Source organism: Papio anubis, chromosome 14 (genome assembly GCF_008728515.1).
Source record: "Papio anubis isolate 15944 chromosome 14, Panubis1.0, whole genome shotgun sequence".
Lineage (NCBI taxonomy): Eukaryota > Metazoa > Chordata > Mammalia > Primates > Cercopithecidae > Papio > Papio anubis.
Window position 1 is genome coordinate 73,798,249 of NC_044989.1, and position 15,513 is coordinate 73,813,761.

The following is a 15,513-nucleotide window of genomic DNA, read 5'->3' on the forward strand; positions in this document are numbered from 1 at the left end:
CACACTCTGAAGGTAACAAAGTCTTGTACTAGGACTTGATGCATATTAATTTGGCAGAGTAACGTGTAGAGATGAACTAGACGACAGTAGTTTATTTAAAAATAATTCCTAATGTATTCAGGCATTTCAGGCATATTTTAATTTAGAAGACACACTGGATTTTCCTTCTCATAAACCTCCCCATCTGCTGCTCATCATCTCTCTCCTCCCTGTCACCCTTATTCTGCAAAAAGCATTTATTTCTAGGTCACTAACTTGTTTGGCACTCTCATTTTGTTCAGCTGTTATTGAATGAGACTAGTTAGCTCTCCTTACCTTATAGGAGATGTGAGTATGAAGTAAGAAGATTTTTATGAACAGACTTATCCAAATTAACAGATACTCCAAATTCATGTCCTTTAGAATAGTCATAATGGGAGAAAAGTCTGGAATTTTCAAAACATATTTGGAATTATTCAAGAATATGTTTTCCTCTTCTAGAACTGAAAAGAAAACCCACCTTAAATTAAAAACTATAGATGTTTAGAAAGTAAAAAGTAACCTCTGTCCTTATATATTACCTTATAGCACTTTTATGAAAAGTGATCTGTACACATTTTTAGATCATCAACTAATGATTAAGTTACTGTTGTGTTTTGGGAATAGATCACTTCTTGAGTGGTTTCTTTCTCTCTCTTTTTTTTTTTTTAATCTATCTAGATGGAGTCTTGCTCTGTTGCCCAGGCTGGAGTGCAGTGGTGCCATCATGGCTCACTGTAACCTCTAACTTCTAGGCTCAAGCAATCCTCCTGCCTTAGCCTTCACAATAGCTAGTACAACAGGCATGTGCCACCATGCCCAGCCAATTTTTAATTTTTTTGTAGAGATAGGGTCTTGCCATATTGCCACGGCTTGTCTGGAACTCCTGGGCTTCAGGTGATCCAAAGTGCTAGGATCACAGGTGTGAGCCATTGTGCCTGGCCTTGCATAGTTTTCAAGAGCACAATAAATGATGACTAGTAAAAAAATTAATGCAGGTTAAATGAAAAATCATGGTGGGCATCATTATGAAAATCACATTCTGTGTCTATTGTTTTAGGAGAAGCCTGAGGTAATATCAGGGTTGTAGGGTGGTAGTTCACCTTTTGGTTAAAAAGAATTTTTTTGTTCTGTCATTAACCATCTTAAAGGAGTCTGAAATTAGGAGAGCTTTGTTTTTCAATGCACTTTTCAAATAAACTTGATTTTAGTGACATATGTATTTTCGTATTAGTACTTAAAAATTAAATGTTTTTAATGTGTTATTTATTTATTTTTAACTGTATATTTTCAGGGGAATTCCTGATAAGTCTGAAGATACTGAATGGTCTTCTCGACCATCGGAAGTTAGTGAAGCTTTATTCCAGGCTACTGCAGAAGTAGCTTCAGACTTAGCAAGCAGTTGCTTTAGTGTATCTCAGCACCCACTTATAGGGAGCACAACTGTTGGGTCTCAGTGCCCTTTTTTACCTTCTGAACAAGGGAATAATGAAGAGACTATTTCGTCTGTTGATGAACTGAAAATTCCCAAAGACTGTGATAGTTATGATGATCTTTGTTCATATATGTCATGGAAGACACGAAAAGATACACAGCAGCCTGAAACCAATTTAGCTGATAAAGATCAAGTTTCAGTTACAAGTTTATCTGACATAACCGATGAAAACATAGCTACTGAAAGAAGTGACCATTTTGATGCTGCTTATTCATATGGGCAGTATTGGAAACAGGAAGCTTCACCTAAGCAGGCAGAAACATATTTAACCAGTAAGTACCCTGATTCTTTTTCAGATTCATCTGACACAATTGATAAAAATAAAATTTCCAAGGGAAGTTACAGTTTTAGTGTCCCCTTTTCCTATGTGCCATGGAACAAAGAGGGAACTTTGCACCACCCAGAAACATGTGTAATCAGTAAGGACTGTGTTTCCTTTCCATGTGAAGTTGCTGCTCATTATGATAATAAAATGTCATATTCTTTCTTGTGTTGTTTGTTGGAAAGAAGAGGAACAGGGGTTCCCTTGACTTCTGATAGTCATTATTTTGAGAATGTTTATTTAAGGGCTCCAGCTGAGATTGAGGTGAAACAAAAGACGGATTCTTTGGAGGGTTATGAAGGAAATGAAGAAGGTTTACAGAAAGAATCATCTCAATGTTTTGAACTAACAGAGACTAGAAATAATTTATCTTCAGAAGTGCAACCCAGATCCTCAGGAATAAAGTGTATTAGGAATGTTATAGCTCCTGATAATTCTGTAAAAGTTTCAGAAACACATGTACTCTCCAGGGAACATGATACCTCTAAAATGGAGGCTTCTGGTGGTCCTCTTCAGACTGTTACATCCAACTTGGATGAGACATCAGAACAACTGTATTTTCAAGAGGAAAGAAACCAAAAGGGAACTTCTCTTTTTGGTGAAAAAAACATTGATGCTACTGAAAATATAGCCTTTGAGGCAGTTATTGCCTCTATTGAGCCTTCTAAGAAAGAGAGTACAGTAAATGACATCCAAGCTGACATCAATAAATATTTAACAGATGACAGCCAAGAGAGAGAACCAAAAAATCCAGATCTTTCTCCATTAAATTATAAAGATGAAAACTCTTTATTTGATAGGCTTAAACATACATGCTATCAGTCTACTCCTGGGGTGTTTGAACCAGCAGCTTCAAAACCATTGTTGCATATAAAGGATGATAATGATAGCTTCCTATACTGGCATCCAAATTTAAAATCACCCCCTAATGCTGTTCAGAAAATGTTCATTAAGCCACTTTGTGTTATTCCAGAGCTTAAGTCATCTGCTTCTTTGAGTGAAAAATCTTACAACCAGACTGTTGGTCTTGGCAAAACACAGTCCACTTTATTTCAGTGTGATATAAGCAATGAACCATTTCTTCCCTTTGGGAAGATAAAGTCTGTTCCTTCTCTTGACCTTGCAGAGAAGGTAGGATCTTCAGATGTTATTTATCATGTGAAAGTATTAACTTCAGATTCTTTGGTTTTACAAGATTTAAAGCAGCCAACCTTTGAAGAAGTTGCAGATTACTCAGACTTTAATTTGGGTAAGGATGTTAACTATAGTAATACCATTAAAGGTCCACCTGCAGCTATAGGAAGCAGCTTTTCAGCAAACTTGGTGGCATGTGATGCAAAGTCACAAGGTGCTTTTACCATTGACCAGTGATGCATCATTAATTGCAGTCGCCCAAGAGACATTGCTGAAAGCTGATATAGGCCAAGGTGAAATTCCTTGGCCTGTGGGAGCTGAGTCTAGTTTTATTATACATACAATTATGCAAAATGACTCCTATTTTGTAGAGGGCCTGCAGGGGAAGGCTGAGTCTGACATCATTACTCTGGATGGCCTAAATGAAAACGCTGTTGTGTGCGGTGAAAGAATTACTGAACTACAAAGAAAGGTGAGACACAATAAAATGATAGTTGTAAGAAACATGGCCTTTTTCAGTATTGTTTCAGGAAATGGTATTGTTTGTGTTTATTTTACTTTTTACTGTTTCCTGGGTACATGACCAATGTGATTTGACTGGTGAGTACGTTGAGCTAGCAGCTTTAGAGAATTTTCATGATGATCTAGAGATGCATGACAGTTCCCTGCACTGGCAGCCTACTTTACAGCTACCATCTGAGAAGGAAAGCAATTTTGAAAAGCCCGTAAGTTTTTCTATGTGACATTTTTTCTGGGCGGGGAGAGGAATATTTTACTTGAAAAAATTTCAAATTTTATTTGAAAATATTTTATTTGAAAAATTATATCTTTCATTACCAGCTTGTAACTTGTACCTGTTCTGTATCTGATATCCAGGAATATGTTCCATTAGAGGTTGGTATAAAAGAAATGTTTATGTTTCGTAGACTGTAAGACTTAGTTCTGGGGTGTCTTGGAAAAGGCCATCCCCTGGGACTCCAGGCCTTTCATACTGAGGCAGCCTAACTCTTCCTAGTTGTGTCAGCAATAGTCTTTAGACAGTGTTAAGATTAGAGTTATTCATGGGAACATTCAGAAGCTTGTACTTTGAATGTTTCCCTCTGGTCTTCAATGTACAAGCCTTGAAACAGTCCCTGGAATATTTAAGTATTTCTTTTTAGAAGCTCCTGAAAGACTTGACTTCAGAGGTGTCTTGAAAGTTTTAAGACCTATGTTTGACCAGGAAGGATAATGAAGTGCTTAATGTCCAAACTGACCAGTGCCTCTCCAAAGGGAAGTATCTCCTTCCCAAATGAGCAACACACTAATGTATATACGTGTCCCTTCCCTCTCTCTATTTATATCATTATTACCATTGTGTGTATACTAGAAACTGGCAGCTCTAAGGTGTCATAAAAATTTTATGTCAGCCTTTTTTTTTTTTTTTTTTTTTTTTAAGTTCTGGGGCACGTGTGTAGAATGTGCAGGTTTGTTACATAGGTGTACACGTGCCATGGTGGTTTGCTGTACCCATCAACCTGTCATCTACATTAGGTATTTCTCCTAATGCTATCCCTCCCCTAACCCCCTACCCGCAGACAGGCCCCAGTGTGTGATGTTCCCCTCCCTGTGTCATTCTTTTATAGAAGGCTTTTATTTGCTTGGATCTTTGGATCCCTTGGCATTAATGTTCCTCTGGTCCTGTTGAATGAATATCCTCTTTTGTTGTCTGGTACTGTAAGTCCCAAGGTGGGCCCTACTTCCTTGTGATATATCCTCATATCCTGTTATTAAATAGTTAGATAAAATAGTGATGTACTTAATGTTATTTCTCTTTTCCTGTTTTCCTATGTATAAGATTGATATATTTTTGTAAAGCTCTATTAGTTTGGGTTACACCCACATTTAGACCTTTAGGTTCAGATTGTTGGTAGAAAATGAACAAAGATACTATGATGAACTTTTATTTATAATTTATTACATTTATTAAAATTTTTTTAACACAGAATCACTAGGTTAGTTTTATTTTCTTCAGTATTCTAAACTAGGCATTCTTTAATTTTAATCTGATAACAGTGGGGATGAAAATGATAGTTAACACTTTGTGCTCAAGTACTGTGCTAAGAGGTTACATGTATGTATCAATTCATTTTTGTCCTCTGTCAATTCTGTCAAATAGAATTGTTAGAGATTATTATCATCCCTATTTTACTATTGAGACTTAGAGGATTTAAGAACTTGCTTATCATTATTCAGCAATTGGGGGACCCAGTGTTTGAAACTAACCATGTCTATGTACTTAACCACCATACCATAAACTGTCCCCCGTCCCCCCACCCCAGAATTTTAACTATTCTTGATGAAACTAAGGTTAAGATTTTGCGTTATTTTGGCAAGAGTAGAGGTTTTGAAGGAGATTGCCTAAAGTTGCATTCAATAACAATGAGAAACAAAGTAACAACTCTTAAAGTGTTCTAAATTTTTAATACTACTTTTGTGACTTATATCAACCTTTCATGTAGATAAAATGTATTTTAAAAATAAAGATATATAGGTTCAGTTAATGTGCAGAGACTAGCTTTGACCACTGCTCCAAATTTTAATCTGTCCTTAAATATAGCCTGAAGTATAATCTTTCAATCTAAGGAAGATGCTATTATTCCCTATATTGTCTTTCAGTTGTAGCTCTATCTGTCTTAGTCTTAGATCTAGGAGTTATTTAATGTCAATATCAGAAAAGCAAGGAGCCAGATGTGGTAGTACTTTTTCCGTGTGGCTTAGCTTGCTTTCAGGGGCTTGCTTACTCCTTGGTTGCTTCCTTACACTCCTCATCTTTGTCACAGAAGAGTCATTCATACTTACTTTTTTATCTACTCATCATAAATGATTATTTGGGTATCCACGTATGTATGATGCAGCTCGGAACTGTGAAAAGAACAGAGATTGGGAGTCAAAATCCAGTTCAGTTACTTTGTTAGCCTTGTGTCTTGAGCAAATGACTTTGGAGCAGATCACTTTCCTGATCTGCATAAGGAAATAGGAATAGTAATAATCAACCTCATATATTGTACTATTAAATGGGGTAAGTTATATAGCATTTATATAGTTCCTGGTTGTTAGTTCTCTTCACTTAGCTGAAACAAGACTATTAGAGTCTCTGGTGGTTTCCTTCTTTCTATTGTTATTTTGTTTTTCTTTCTCCTTGTTCTTGGTAGCAGCACATAATTAATATGCTTTTTTTTTTTTTTTTTTTGAGACAGAGTTTTGCTCTTGTCATCCAGGCTGGAGTGCAATGGCACGATCTCAGCTCACTGCACCCTCAGCCTCCTAGGTTTAAGCAGTTCTCCTGCGGCAGCCTCCCAGGTAGCTGGGATTACAGGCGCCTGCCACCATGCCTGAATAATTTTTTGTATTTTTAGTAGAGATGGGGGTTTCCTGCCATGTTGGCCAGAGCTAGTCTCAAACTCTGATCTCCAGGTGAATCCCACCTGTCTCGGCCTCGAGGTGGGATTACAGGTGTGAGCCACCGCGCCAGGCCTAATATGCTATTTTAGTACCTCTTGTTTTGGCCATTTAACTCTAAAAATTATTTAAGATTTAAGCCTTAGATTTCTTTCCTCTTCTTACCCCCCACCTTTGGAGACCTAGTTGCCTATCTCTGTGTGGATGATTATCACCTCTGTTTTTATACCCTAATATTTGTCTAATTTATTTTGCATCTTTTCTTGTGAACATTGTCATCACCCCAAATTCAACTTGCCCTATAGCAAAATAACTCGTATTTTTCCTAAAATTAGACTCACTTGTAGAGTTTCTGAGTTTTTATGAAAGGTATTAGTATTTTTCTGGTTTCTTGGTCATCTTTCATTCTTTCTTCATTGTTGATTAAACATTGGGAAGATAAACTAATCTTGATTTCTTTTTCTTCTGGTTCTTTCCATTTTCAATTAGCAATGAAGATCTGCTGGTTTCTTAAATAAATACTTCTCATATTTTTCATTTTACATTTTCTTTTGTATTACCTACTTTTTTTTTTTTTTGAGACGGAGTCTCCTGCTGTTGCCCAGACTGGAGTGCAGTGGCGTGATCTCAGCTCACTGCAAGCTCCACCTCCCGGGTTCACGCCATTCTCCTGCCTCAGCCTCCTGAGTAGCTTGAACTACAGGTGCCCGCCACCACGCCCAGCTAATTTTTTGGATTTTTAGTAGAGACGGGGTTTCACTGTGTTAACCAGGATAGTCTCGATCTCCTGACCTTGTGATCTGCCCGCCTCCGCCTCCCAAAGTGCTGGGATTACAGGTGTGAGCCACCGTGCCTGGCCGGTATTACCTACTTTAATAGTTCTGTATTTTGAAACTTTAACATAATGAAATTTTTTTGACGTCAAGCTTGCAATCAAAATTTTTCTTTATTTCTGTGTTTGAAAGCTGTAGAAGAAAAACTGCTATAAAGTATAAACACACACTCTCTCACAAGTGTCTATATATTATGTATGGTCATGCCACACTGTGATAGTTAATTGCAGACTGCATATATGATGGTAGTCCCATAAGATTAAAATACTGTATTTTTACTGTACCTTTCCTATGTTTAGATATGTTTAGATACACAAATACCGTTGTTTTACAGTTGCCTACAGTATTTAGAACAGTAACATGCTGATAGGTTTGTAGCCTGGAAGCAGTAGGCTAGACCACTAGCCTAGGTGCGTAGTAGGCTACACAGTAGTAGGTTTGTGTATGTCACTCTGTGATGTTTGCAGAACAGCAAAATTGCCTAACAACACATTTCTCAGAACATATCCACATCATTAAGTGATACATGACTGCATATTATATATATGCATATATCTTTATGTATATTTATGTGTATTTATATATGTGTGTGTATATATATAGGCTGTACTTCAAAAAAGTTTCCTGTAGGAGTGAGGTAATTGAAAACTGGGAACTTTGTGCTATGTGGAGAACAGGGCTTCTTAGCAGCATTATCATTTTGAGTTGGATAATTTTTTGTTATGGCGGGAGGCGTGTTTCCTGCTTATTTTAGAATGTTTTGCAGAGTCCATCCCTGGCCTCTATTCACTAGATACTAGTAACATCCTCTCCCATCACAAGTTATGACAGCAAAAAATGTTTCCAGGCATTGTCAAATGTCCCTTGATGGGTACAAAATCTTCACCAGTCGAAAAGCACTGGTCTAGAGAAACCTGTATGGGCAGTAGATGTAGATATAGAAATAGATATGGAATATTCATTTCCACACTTCACACGGCTTCCTAAGAATGTTCATTACTACACAATGAAAAATTGATGAAAGAGGATAGAAAAATTCATGCTTGTATACATTTTTAGACTTCATCCTGAGAAGATATGACTGAAATAATCTTTTTAGGGAAATAAAGACAACCTAAAATTGATATATATTTTTATGTGAGGGTGCACTGTGAATTTGGTGAAAAGTTGTACATGTTTAGGTATTAATGTCACCAATGTTGGTTTCTAATTTCTTTTCTAGCAAGGACTTGTGACCTGATGAAACATTAGGAACTTATTTTTGAGCAGTTAACCTTTACTTCACTACCAATTTATAGTCTCCATTACTTTTGTTTTAAGAAGTTTGAGGACTTATGGTTGTTGGCAACTGATCACAGTTATAGTTCTTTGATACTCTCATTTTCCTTCTAAACATTTGTGAGTTTCTAGAAAATATTCCTGTTTCTTTTTCCTTCTTACTCTTTCTTGCCCACAGTGCACCTCTCTACCTTAAAAAGAAATACCTGAGCTTGTCAAGAATAATCCCATGGTTCAAATTCTGCAATGATCATAAGGCGCAAACTTCTGAGTAACAACACTTCTAGGCATACTATCTATAATATTTTATGTAAACAGATTTCTAAGCCCTCAGGATGATTTATAGAGTCTTCTCAGAGTTGATCCAACAAGATATGACCTATATATGAATTCAGAAGGTTTGAGATTATGATCTTAAGTAACTAGTGTAACTTCTCAGTGTTCATCTTTATAAAAATGAGGGATTATTTTTAGCAGATGAAGTTTGAAATTAATATCTTATTTCCTTCATTTCTTCATAGGTGGGTCATTCTAATCTGGGCATTAATGAGTCTTTTTCATTTTTATTGCCTTCATTTGTTCCACATAAGCTAACAAGAGAGTCGGAATATCACTCTTCAGATCTCAGAATGTTGAGAATGTCTCCTGACACTGTGCCAAAGGCTCCTAAACATTTAAAAGCAGGTATGTAGAAAAAGGAGATGGTAAATGTCCTAGTTATGGATACCTTGTGAAAAAAATATTTTATTAGGTCTAATTTTTTTATTTTTTAATATCTGTAATAATTATACTTCAGATTAGATGTGTTTAGAAATCCTGTCTTAGTCTCTTCAGACTGCTATTACAAAAATATCTTAATACTTTAACTGTGGCTTATAAACAACAGAAATTTGTTTCTTGCAGTTCTAGAGGCTGGCAATTCCAAGATCAAGTGCTGGCAGATTCCGTGTCTTCTGAGGGACTGTTTGCCATAGATGACATGTTCCTCTGTGCCCTGCTGTGGTGGAAGGGGCAAGGGGTTTCTCTGGAATCATTTTTATAATGGGCACTAATCCCAAACATGAGGCCTGTGTCCTCATGATCTAATTACTTCCCAAAAGCCCTGCCTCCTAATTTCATCACCTTGGGGATTAGGATTTCAACCTGTACTTTTCAGGGGGGCCACAAACATTCAGACCATCACAAATCCGCTGATCTTTTATTAGAGGAGTCATTTGGTTTTTCATTGCATTCTACATGACAATATTTAGAACTGAATTATATGGAGGAGTCTGATGTTAGAATCTGTTTATTCCTTTGTGTGACTTGAAGGGAAAAAGGAATTGATTGAGCCCAAGATGACAAGAGTGGATGCAAATAAGTTTGTAGAGAGGAAATTGAGAGAAATCAGTTTTGAGGTAAAAGCAAGATTATCTGCTGAGGGAGGTGAGTAGTGGTGAAAGTAGGTTAGAGGCTTTGAGGAGAGTGGTTTGGTGAAGACTTATAGTTCGTGTTGAAGTGAATTTGAGATGGAGCTGACCAAGGGAAAGTAAAAGGATTGGAGGGCAATTCTGAGAAGTCAGCTCAGGTTAGTGATAATGATTTTATAATGTTGTCAGCCTGTACAGAATCTCTGATTTATTTTTCCTGCTAACACTCAGGAATGGAGATGATGAATTACAGTATCGATCCTTGGTTCAGGAATACATTGAATGGGTATGGTAGAGAAGAGTTGATCACCTATTGGTTTCAGCTTACATAGGGAAAGAGAAGCCAGAAGAGTTGTTATTCTAGGAGAAAATAGAAGGACCAGAGATTTGTTTATGATGTTGATTAGATGAGGTGGGAATAAGTTATTGAGAGCACTAGAAGAATAGGCAATTTTTGGTTAGATTGAATAAGTAGATTTAAATGAGGAACAGTTTGAAGAGTGATGAAATCCATTAAATAGCCCTGGGATTGGATGGTAGAAATTGAATAATAATTACTGGAGTAAATAAAATTTTGGGTCAGGTACAGTGTCTCAAGCTTGTAATCTCAGTACTTTGGGAGACTGAGGTGGCAGGTTCACTTGGAAGAGTTTGGAAAGGATTGGTATTAACTGTTTTTGAATAGAAATTACTGTGAAACTACCTGGGCTGTTCTTGTAGGAAGTTTTTAAATTACTAATTTCATCTCTTTCCTTGCCATAAGTCTATTTAGATTTTACATTTTTCATGAATCAGCTTTTGCAATTTGTGTCTTAAATAGAACTTGTCCATTTAGCTAGGCTGTCTGTTACATATATCTGTTCATAGTATTCCCATGTAATCCCTTTCATGTCAGTAAGGTTAGCTACAATGCCCTCTCTTTCATTCCTGATTTTAGTAACTTAAGTTTTCCCCTTCTTTTTTTCTCCCTTTGGTGAATCTAGTTAAATTTTGTCAATTTTGCTGATTTTTTCAAATAAGCTGGTTTATTTTTTCTAATCTTTATTTTTCTTTTCTGATTTTTGTTTCATTTTTTTTTCATTCTAGTCATTATTTTTCCTTCATTCCGTTTGCTTTGGGTTTAGTTTGCGCTTTTTTTCTGTTTTTTTAAGGTGTACAGTTAGGTTATTGATTTAAGCTCTTTCTTATTATTATTACAAGTATGTGTAAAAATTGATAAATTCCTAACCGCTGTGTTAGCTGCATGCCCGAAGTTTTGGCTTATTATATTTTTGTTTTAGTTCATCTAAACTTATTTTCTAGTTTACATTGTGATTTTTCTGCATTTACCCTTTGGTTATTTAGGAATGTGTTGTTTAATTTCCTTCTGTTATTATGTTTCACCTGATTCCATTTTGGTTGGAAAACATACTTTGTATGATTTGTCTTTTTAAGTTTTATTGAGGCTTATTTTATGTTTTAACATGTAGTTTATTCTGTAGAATGTGCAGTTTGTACTTGAGAAGAATGTGTATTCTGCTGTTGTTAGGTGGTGTGTTCTATAGATGTCTCTCAGCTCTATTGGGTTGGGTTTAGGTGTTCAAGTCTTCTGTTTCCTTGTTGGTCTTCTGACTGTTTTCTCCATTTTCAAAAGGAGGGTATTGAAGTCTTCAACTCTTATTGTTTGTCTTTCTCCCTTTTTTTCTCTCAGATTTGCTTCACGTATTTTGACATTATGATGTTAGATCCATGTATTTTTATAATTGTTATATATTCCTGATGAATTGACCTTTTTTTTTTTTTTGGAGACAGTCTTGTTCTGTTGCCCAGGCTGAAATGCAGTGCATGGCTTACTGCAACCTCTGCCTCCTGGGTTCCAGTGACTCTTGTGCCTCAGCCTCCTGAGTAGCTGGGACTGTAGGCGTGTGCCATCACGTCCGACTAATTAGAATTGACCTTTTAATTGTTATAAATTGTTCCTCCTTATTCTGAGTAACTTTTTTTTTGTTTTAAAGTCTGTTTGTCTTAGGTTAGAATAGACACTTCAGCTCTTATGGTTGCTGTTTGTATGGTTTATCTTTTAAAATCACTCTACTTTCAACCTATTTGTATTTTTTAAATAAAAAATGATGTATCTGCTGTAAAGAGCATATAGTTAAATCTTGGGTTTTTAATTATAAAATTCTACCTAATTATTTTTGCCTTGTGATATGATTATTTAATCTGTTTGCATTTAATGTCATTATTGATGTGATTGGATTCACATTTTCTGGCTTACATTTGGTTTTTCATGTGTCTTGTGTCTTTTTTCTTCTCTGTTCCTCTTTAATTATTGCATGAAGTGAATATTTTCTAGTATGACACTTTCAGTTTAATTTTTTAAATGATTTTCTAGGTGGTTTTTTTTTTTAAGTTATATTCTTAGTGGTTACTCTGGGGCTTATAATATTTATCTTATCAGAATATACTTCTGATTTATACTAACTTAATTCTAGTGTGATACAGAAACTTTACTCCTATATAGCTCTATTCCCTCTTTTTTTTTTTTTTTTTGGTGTCTTTATTATACATACTACTCACACACATGTTAAATGCCTTTAAGGTTTTTTTTGTTTGTTTTTTGTTTTGTTTTTTTTTTTAGTTGGGGACTTGCTCTGTTGCCCAGGTTGGATTGCAGTGGCATGATCATAGCTCACTCTAACCTGGGCTCAAGTGATCCTCCTGCCTCAGTCTCCTCTGTCGTGAGGACCATAGGTGTGTACCACTACACTGAGCTAATTTTTTAAAAAAATTTTTTTGTAGAGATGGGATCTCACTACATTATTGGTCTCGAATTCCTGGGCTCAAGCAGTCCTCCCACCTTGGCCTCTCAAAGTGCTGGGATTATACATGTAAGCCACCATGCCCAGCTGCTTTATGTATTTTCAAATTGCTTTTAAAATCAGTTAAGAGAATACAGGAAATGAAGCATATCTTTTTGTAGTTACCAATGTAATTATTTTTACTAGCACTATTTGTTTTGTTATGAAAATGTTACTACTATCTGGTGTTACTTGTTTTTCAGCCTTTGGAACTTTCTATATTCTTGTAAGGTGGATCTGCAAGTTCCCTGTTTTTGTGTATCTGGCATGTTTTTATTTCATCTTTTTGAGAGATAGTTTTGCTGGGGTTGGAATTCTTGGTTGACAGTCTTTTTCTTTTTTCTTTTTTTTTTTTTTTTTTTGAGACAGAGTCTCGCTCTGTCGCCCAGGCTGGAGTGCAGTGGCCGGATCTCAGCTCACTGCAAGCTCCGCCTCCCGGGTTTACGCCATTCTCCTGCCTCAGCCTCCCGAGTAGCTGGGACTACAGGCGCCCGCCACCTCGCCCGGCTAATTTTTTGTATTTTTTGTAGAGACGGGGTTTCACCGGGTTATCCAGGATGGTCTCGATCTCCTGACCTCGTGATCCACCCGTCTCGGCCTCCCAAAGTGCTGGGATTACAGGCTTGAGCCACCGCGCCCGGCCAACAGTCTTTTTCTTTTCAGCACTTTGAATATGCCTCTTCACTATCTTCTGGCCTCCATAGTTTTGGATGAGAAGTCAGCTATTACCTTATTCATGTTCTCTCGTGTGTAATTTGTTTTCTCTTGTTGCTTCCAAGATACATTCTTTGTCTTTCACTTCAGTATCTTGGTTATAATATATCTCCCTGTGGATCTCTGTGCTTATTCTACTTTGAGCTCACTGAACTTGTCAGATGTATAGTTAATATCTTTTATCTAATTTGGGAAGTTTTCAGCCATCATTTCTTTGAGGATTTTTTCTGCTTCTTTCTCATTTTTCCCCAGTTATCTCTTGCATCGCAATCCACATATATCAGCACCCTTAATCTTGTCTCACTGGTCTCTAAGCCTTTGTTTGTTTTTCTTCATTCTTTTTTCTGTCTTTTCTTCAGTTTGCATAATCTCTATTCATTTATCTTGATGTTTGCTGATTTTTTTCTTCTGTCTGTCCATATCTACTGTTGAGCCTCTAGTGAATTTTTCACTTCAGTTACTGTACTTTTCAGCCTTAGAATTTCCATTTTGTTATTTTCTAGGTTCTGTCTTTTATTCTGTATTTGATGTGACTTTGCTGTCATACCTACCTTTAATTCTTTAAGCATACTTTTCTTCCCTTTGAACATGTTTATAATAGCTGCTTTTAATTGTTAGTGGCTAAGCCCAATGCGTGGGCCCTCTGAAAGGCAGATTTGCCTATTTTGTTCCCCCTGTGAAGAGGTCACACTTACTTTTGCACGTCTTTTCTGTTGTTCTAAACTGGACATTTTGGATAATATCTTGTTGCAACTCTGGATATTGATCCCTTCTCTGGGCTGGTAATGTTTGATATTTTTGTTGTTTAGTTATTTAGTGTCTGGTTTGGATTAGTTCTTAATTGCTCACCACCAGGATCTTCATTGTTTTCACCAGTGTCCTTAGGCTTGAGCTTTTTATGCTCTGTTTCAAATAAAGTCATTCTCCTTATGGAGATGTGTGGAGTTCTCTGTTCTTATGGCTTGCCTCTCCTGGGCAGAAGCTTTGCGGCACTGCTCTGTATCTGGGGGCAGGTTCTTTAGTCTACTTCTCTTGGAATAACACACCCGTTCTCTATGATTGTGATACTGAAAGGGGTAGTAGTTAGTCCCTGTGCTTAGATTGCCTCTCCTGGAGTGGACCCTCACTCTACCTATGAGCTGGGGTAGGGGTGATTAGAGCTTAGTATTTTCAGCTTGGAATAAATCTTCCACTCTGTAAGTGGGGACTGGGTGCAAGTCGGTTGCTTCTTGTGTTGTTTCTTTTTCTCTTATTAGCAAACATCAACAACCAGTGTTCTTTCTTTGCAGCCTTTCTCCCATGACATTCTGCCTTACCTTATGGTTTATATCTACTGATGTACCCAGGTGTACCATTTTAATTATTTGGTTAAAATGGTACATCTTATTTCTACCAGTAAGATCCTGAGCTCCTCAGTTATCTCTCAGAATAGTATTGTGGTGTATGGGCTGACATTAAGATTTAATATTATACACAGTCTTGACATCTGAAATTGCGAGGTCCTCAAAGGGCCTAACCACAAGTTTACCTGCCAGATATGCCCTCCCCTCTGTGGGAGACGCTTCCTACACAGCCAGTTCTTCTATCAACGAGACCAACTGCCAACTGTATTCTAATTTATCCAAACTTGTTTCCAGTTTATCTTGTAATTTAAACTATTCAAATTATGTTAAGTGTAGCTACTTTACCTGATATGTAAATTATCTTAACTCATACTTTGGAGCCAAATTGAGATGAAGCTCGGCAGTCACTTTCTGCTTGTTATGAAATAGGACCCAGAGGTTTGCCAATAAAAAATAAGAAATCAGGGCAACTAATATCAAGGGACCATTTCAATACAATATGAATCAAACATGGACATAAATATTTCTTTCATTTGCCTCCTCTTCACCCTATTGATGAGGGAGGGATTCCTGGTACTCAGCCTAATAGATTTCCATCCCATGCTAACCTGTGAAATTATTCAAACAAGCCAATCACATCCTCCTACAGAAATAAAAAAAATCACCCTCTCTTCTTGCTGCTGTAA

The 15,513-nt window shown here is 36.7% G+C and overlaps 1 protein-coding gene across 1 annotated transcript in view; it reads left to right on the forward strand.

Moving 5' to 3' along the window:
* ALMS1 (ALMS1 centrosome and basal body associated protein) overlaps positions 1-15,513 on the forward strand; it is a 221,054-nt gene that overhangs the window by 41,279 nt on the left and 164,262 nt on the right. Inside the window, exons 5-7 of the mRNA XM_031655501.1 lie at positions 1,313-1,785; positions 3,341-3,441; positions 9,112-9,205. Of these exons, the coding sequence (XP_031511361.1) occupies positions 1,313-1,785; positions 3,341-3,441; positions 9,112-9,205 (668 nt within the window). The remainder of the gene's footprint in view (positions 1-1,312; positions 1,786-3,340; positions 3,442-9,111; positions 9,206-15,513) is intronic.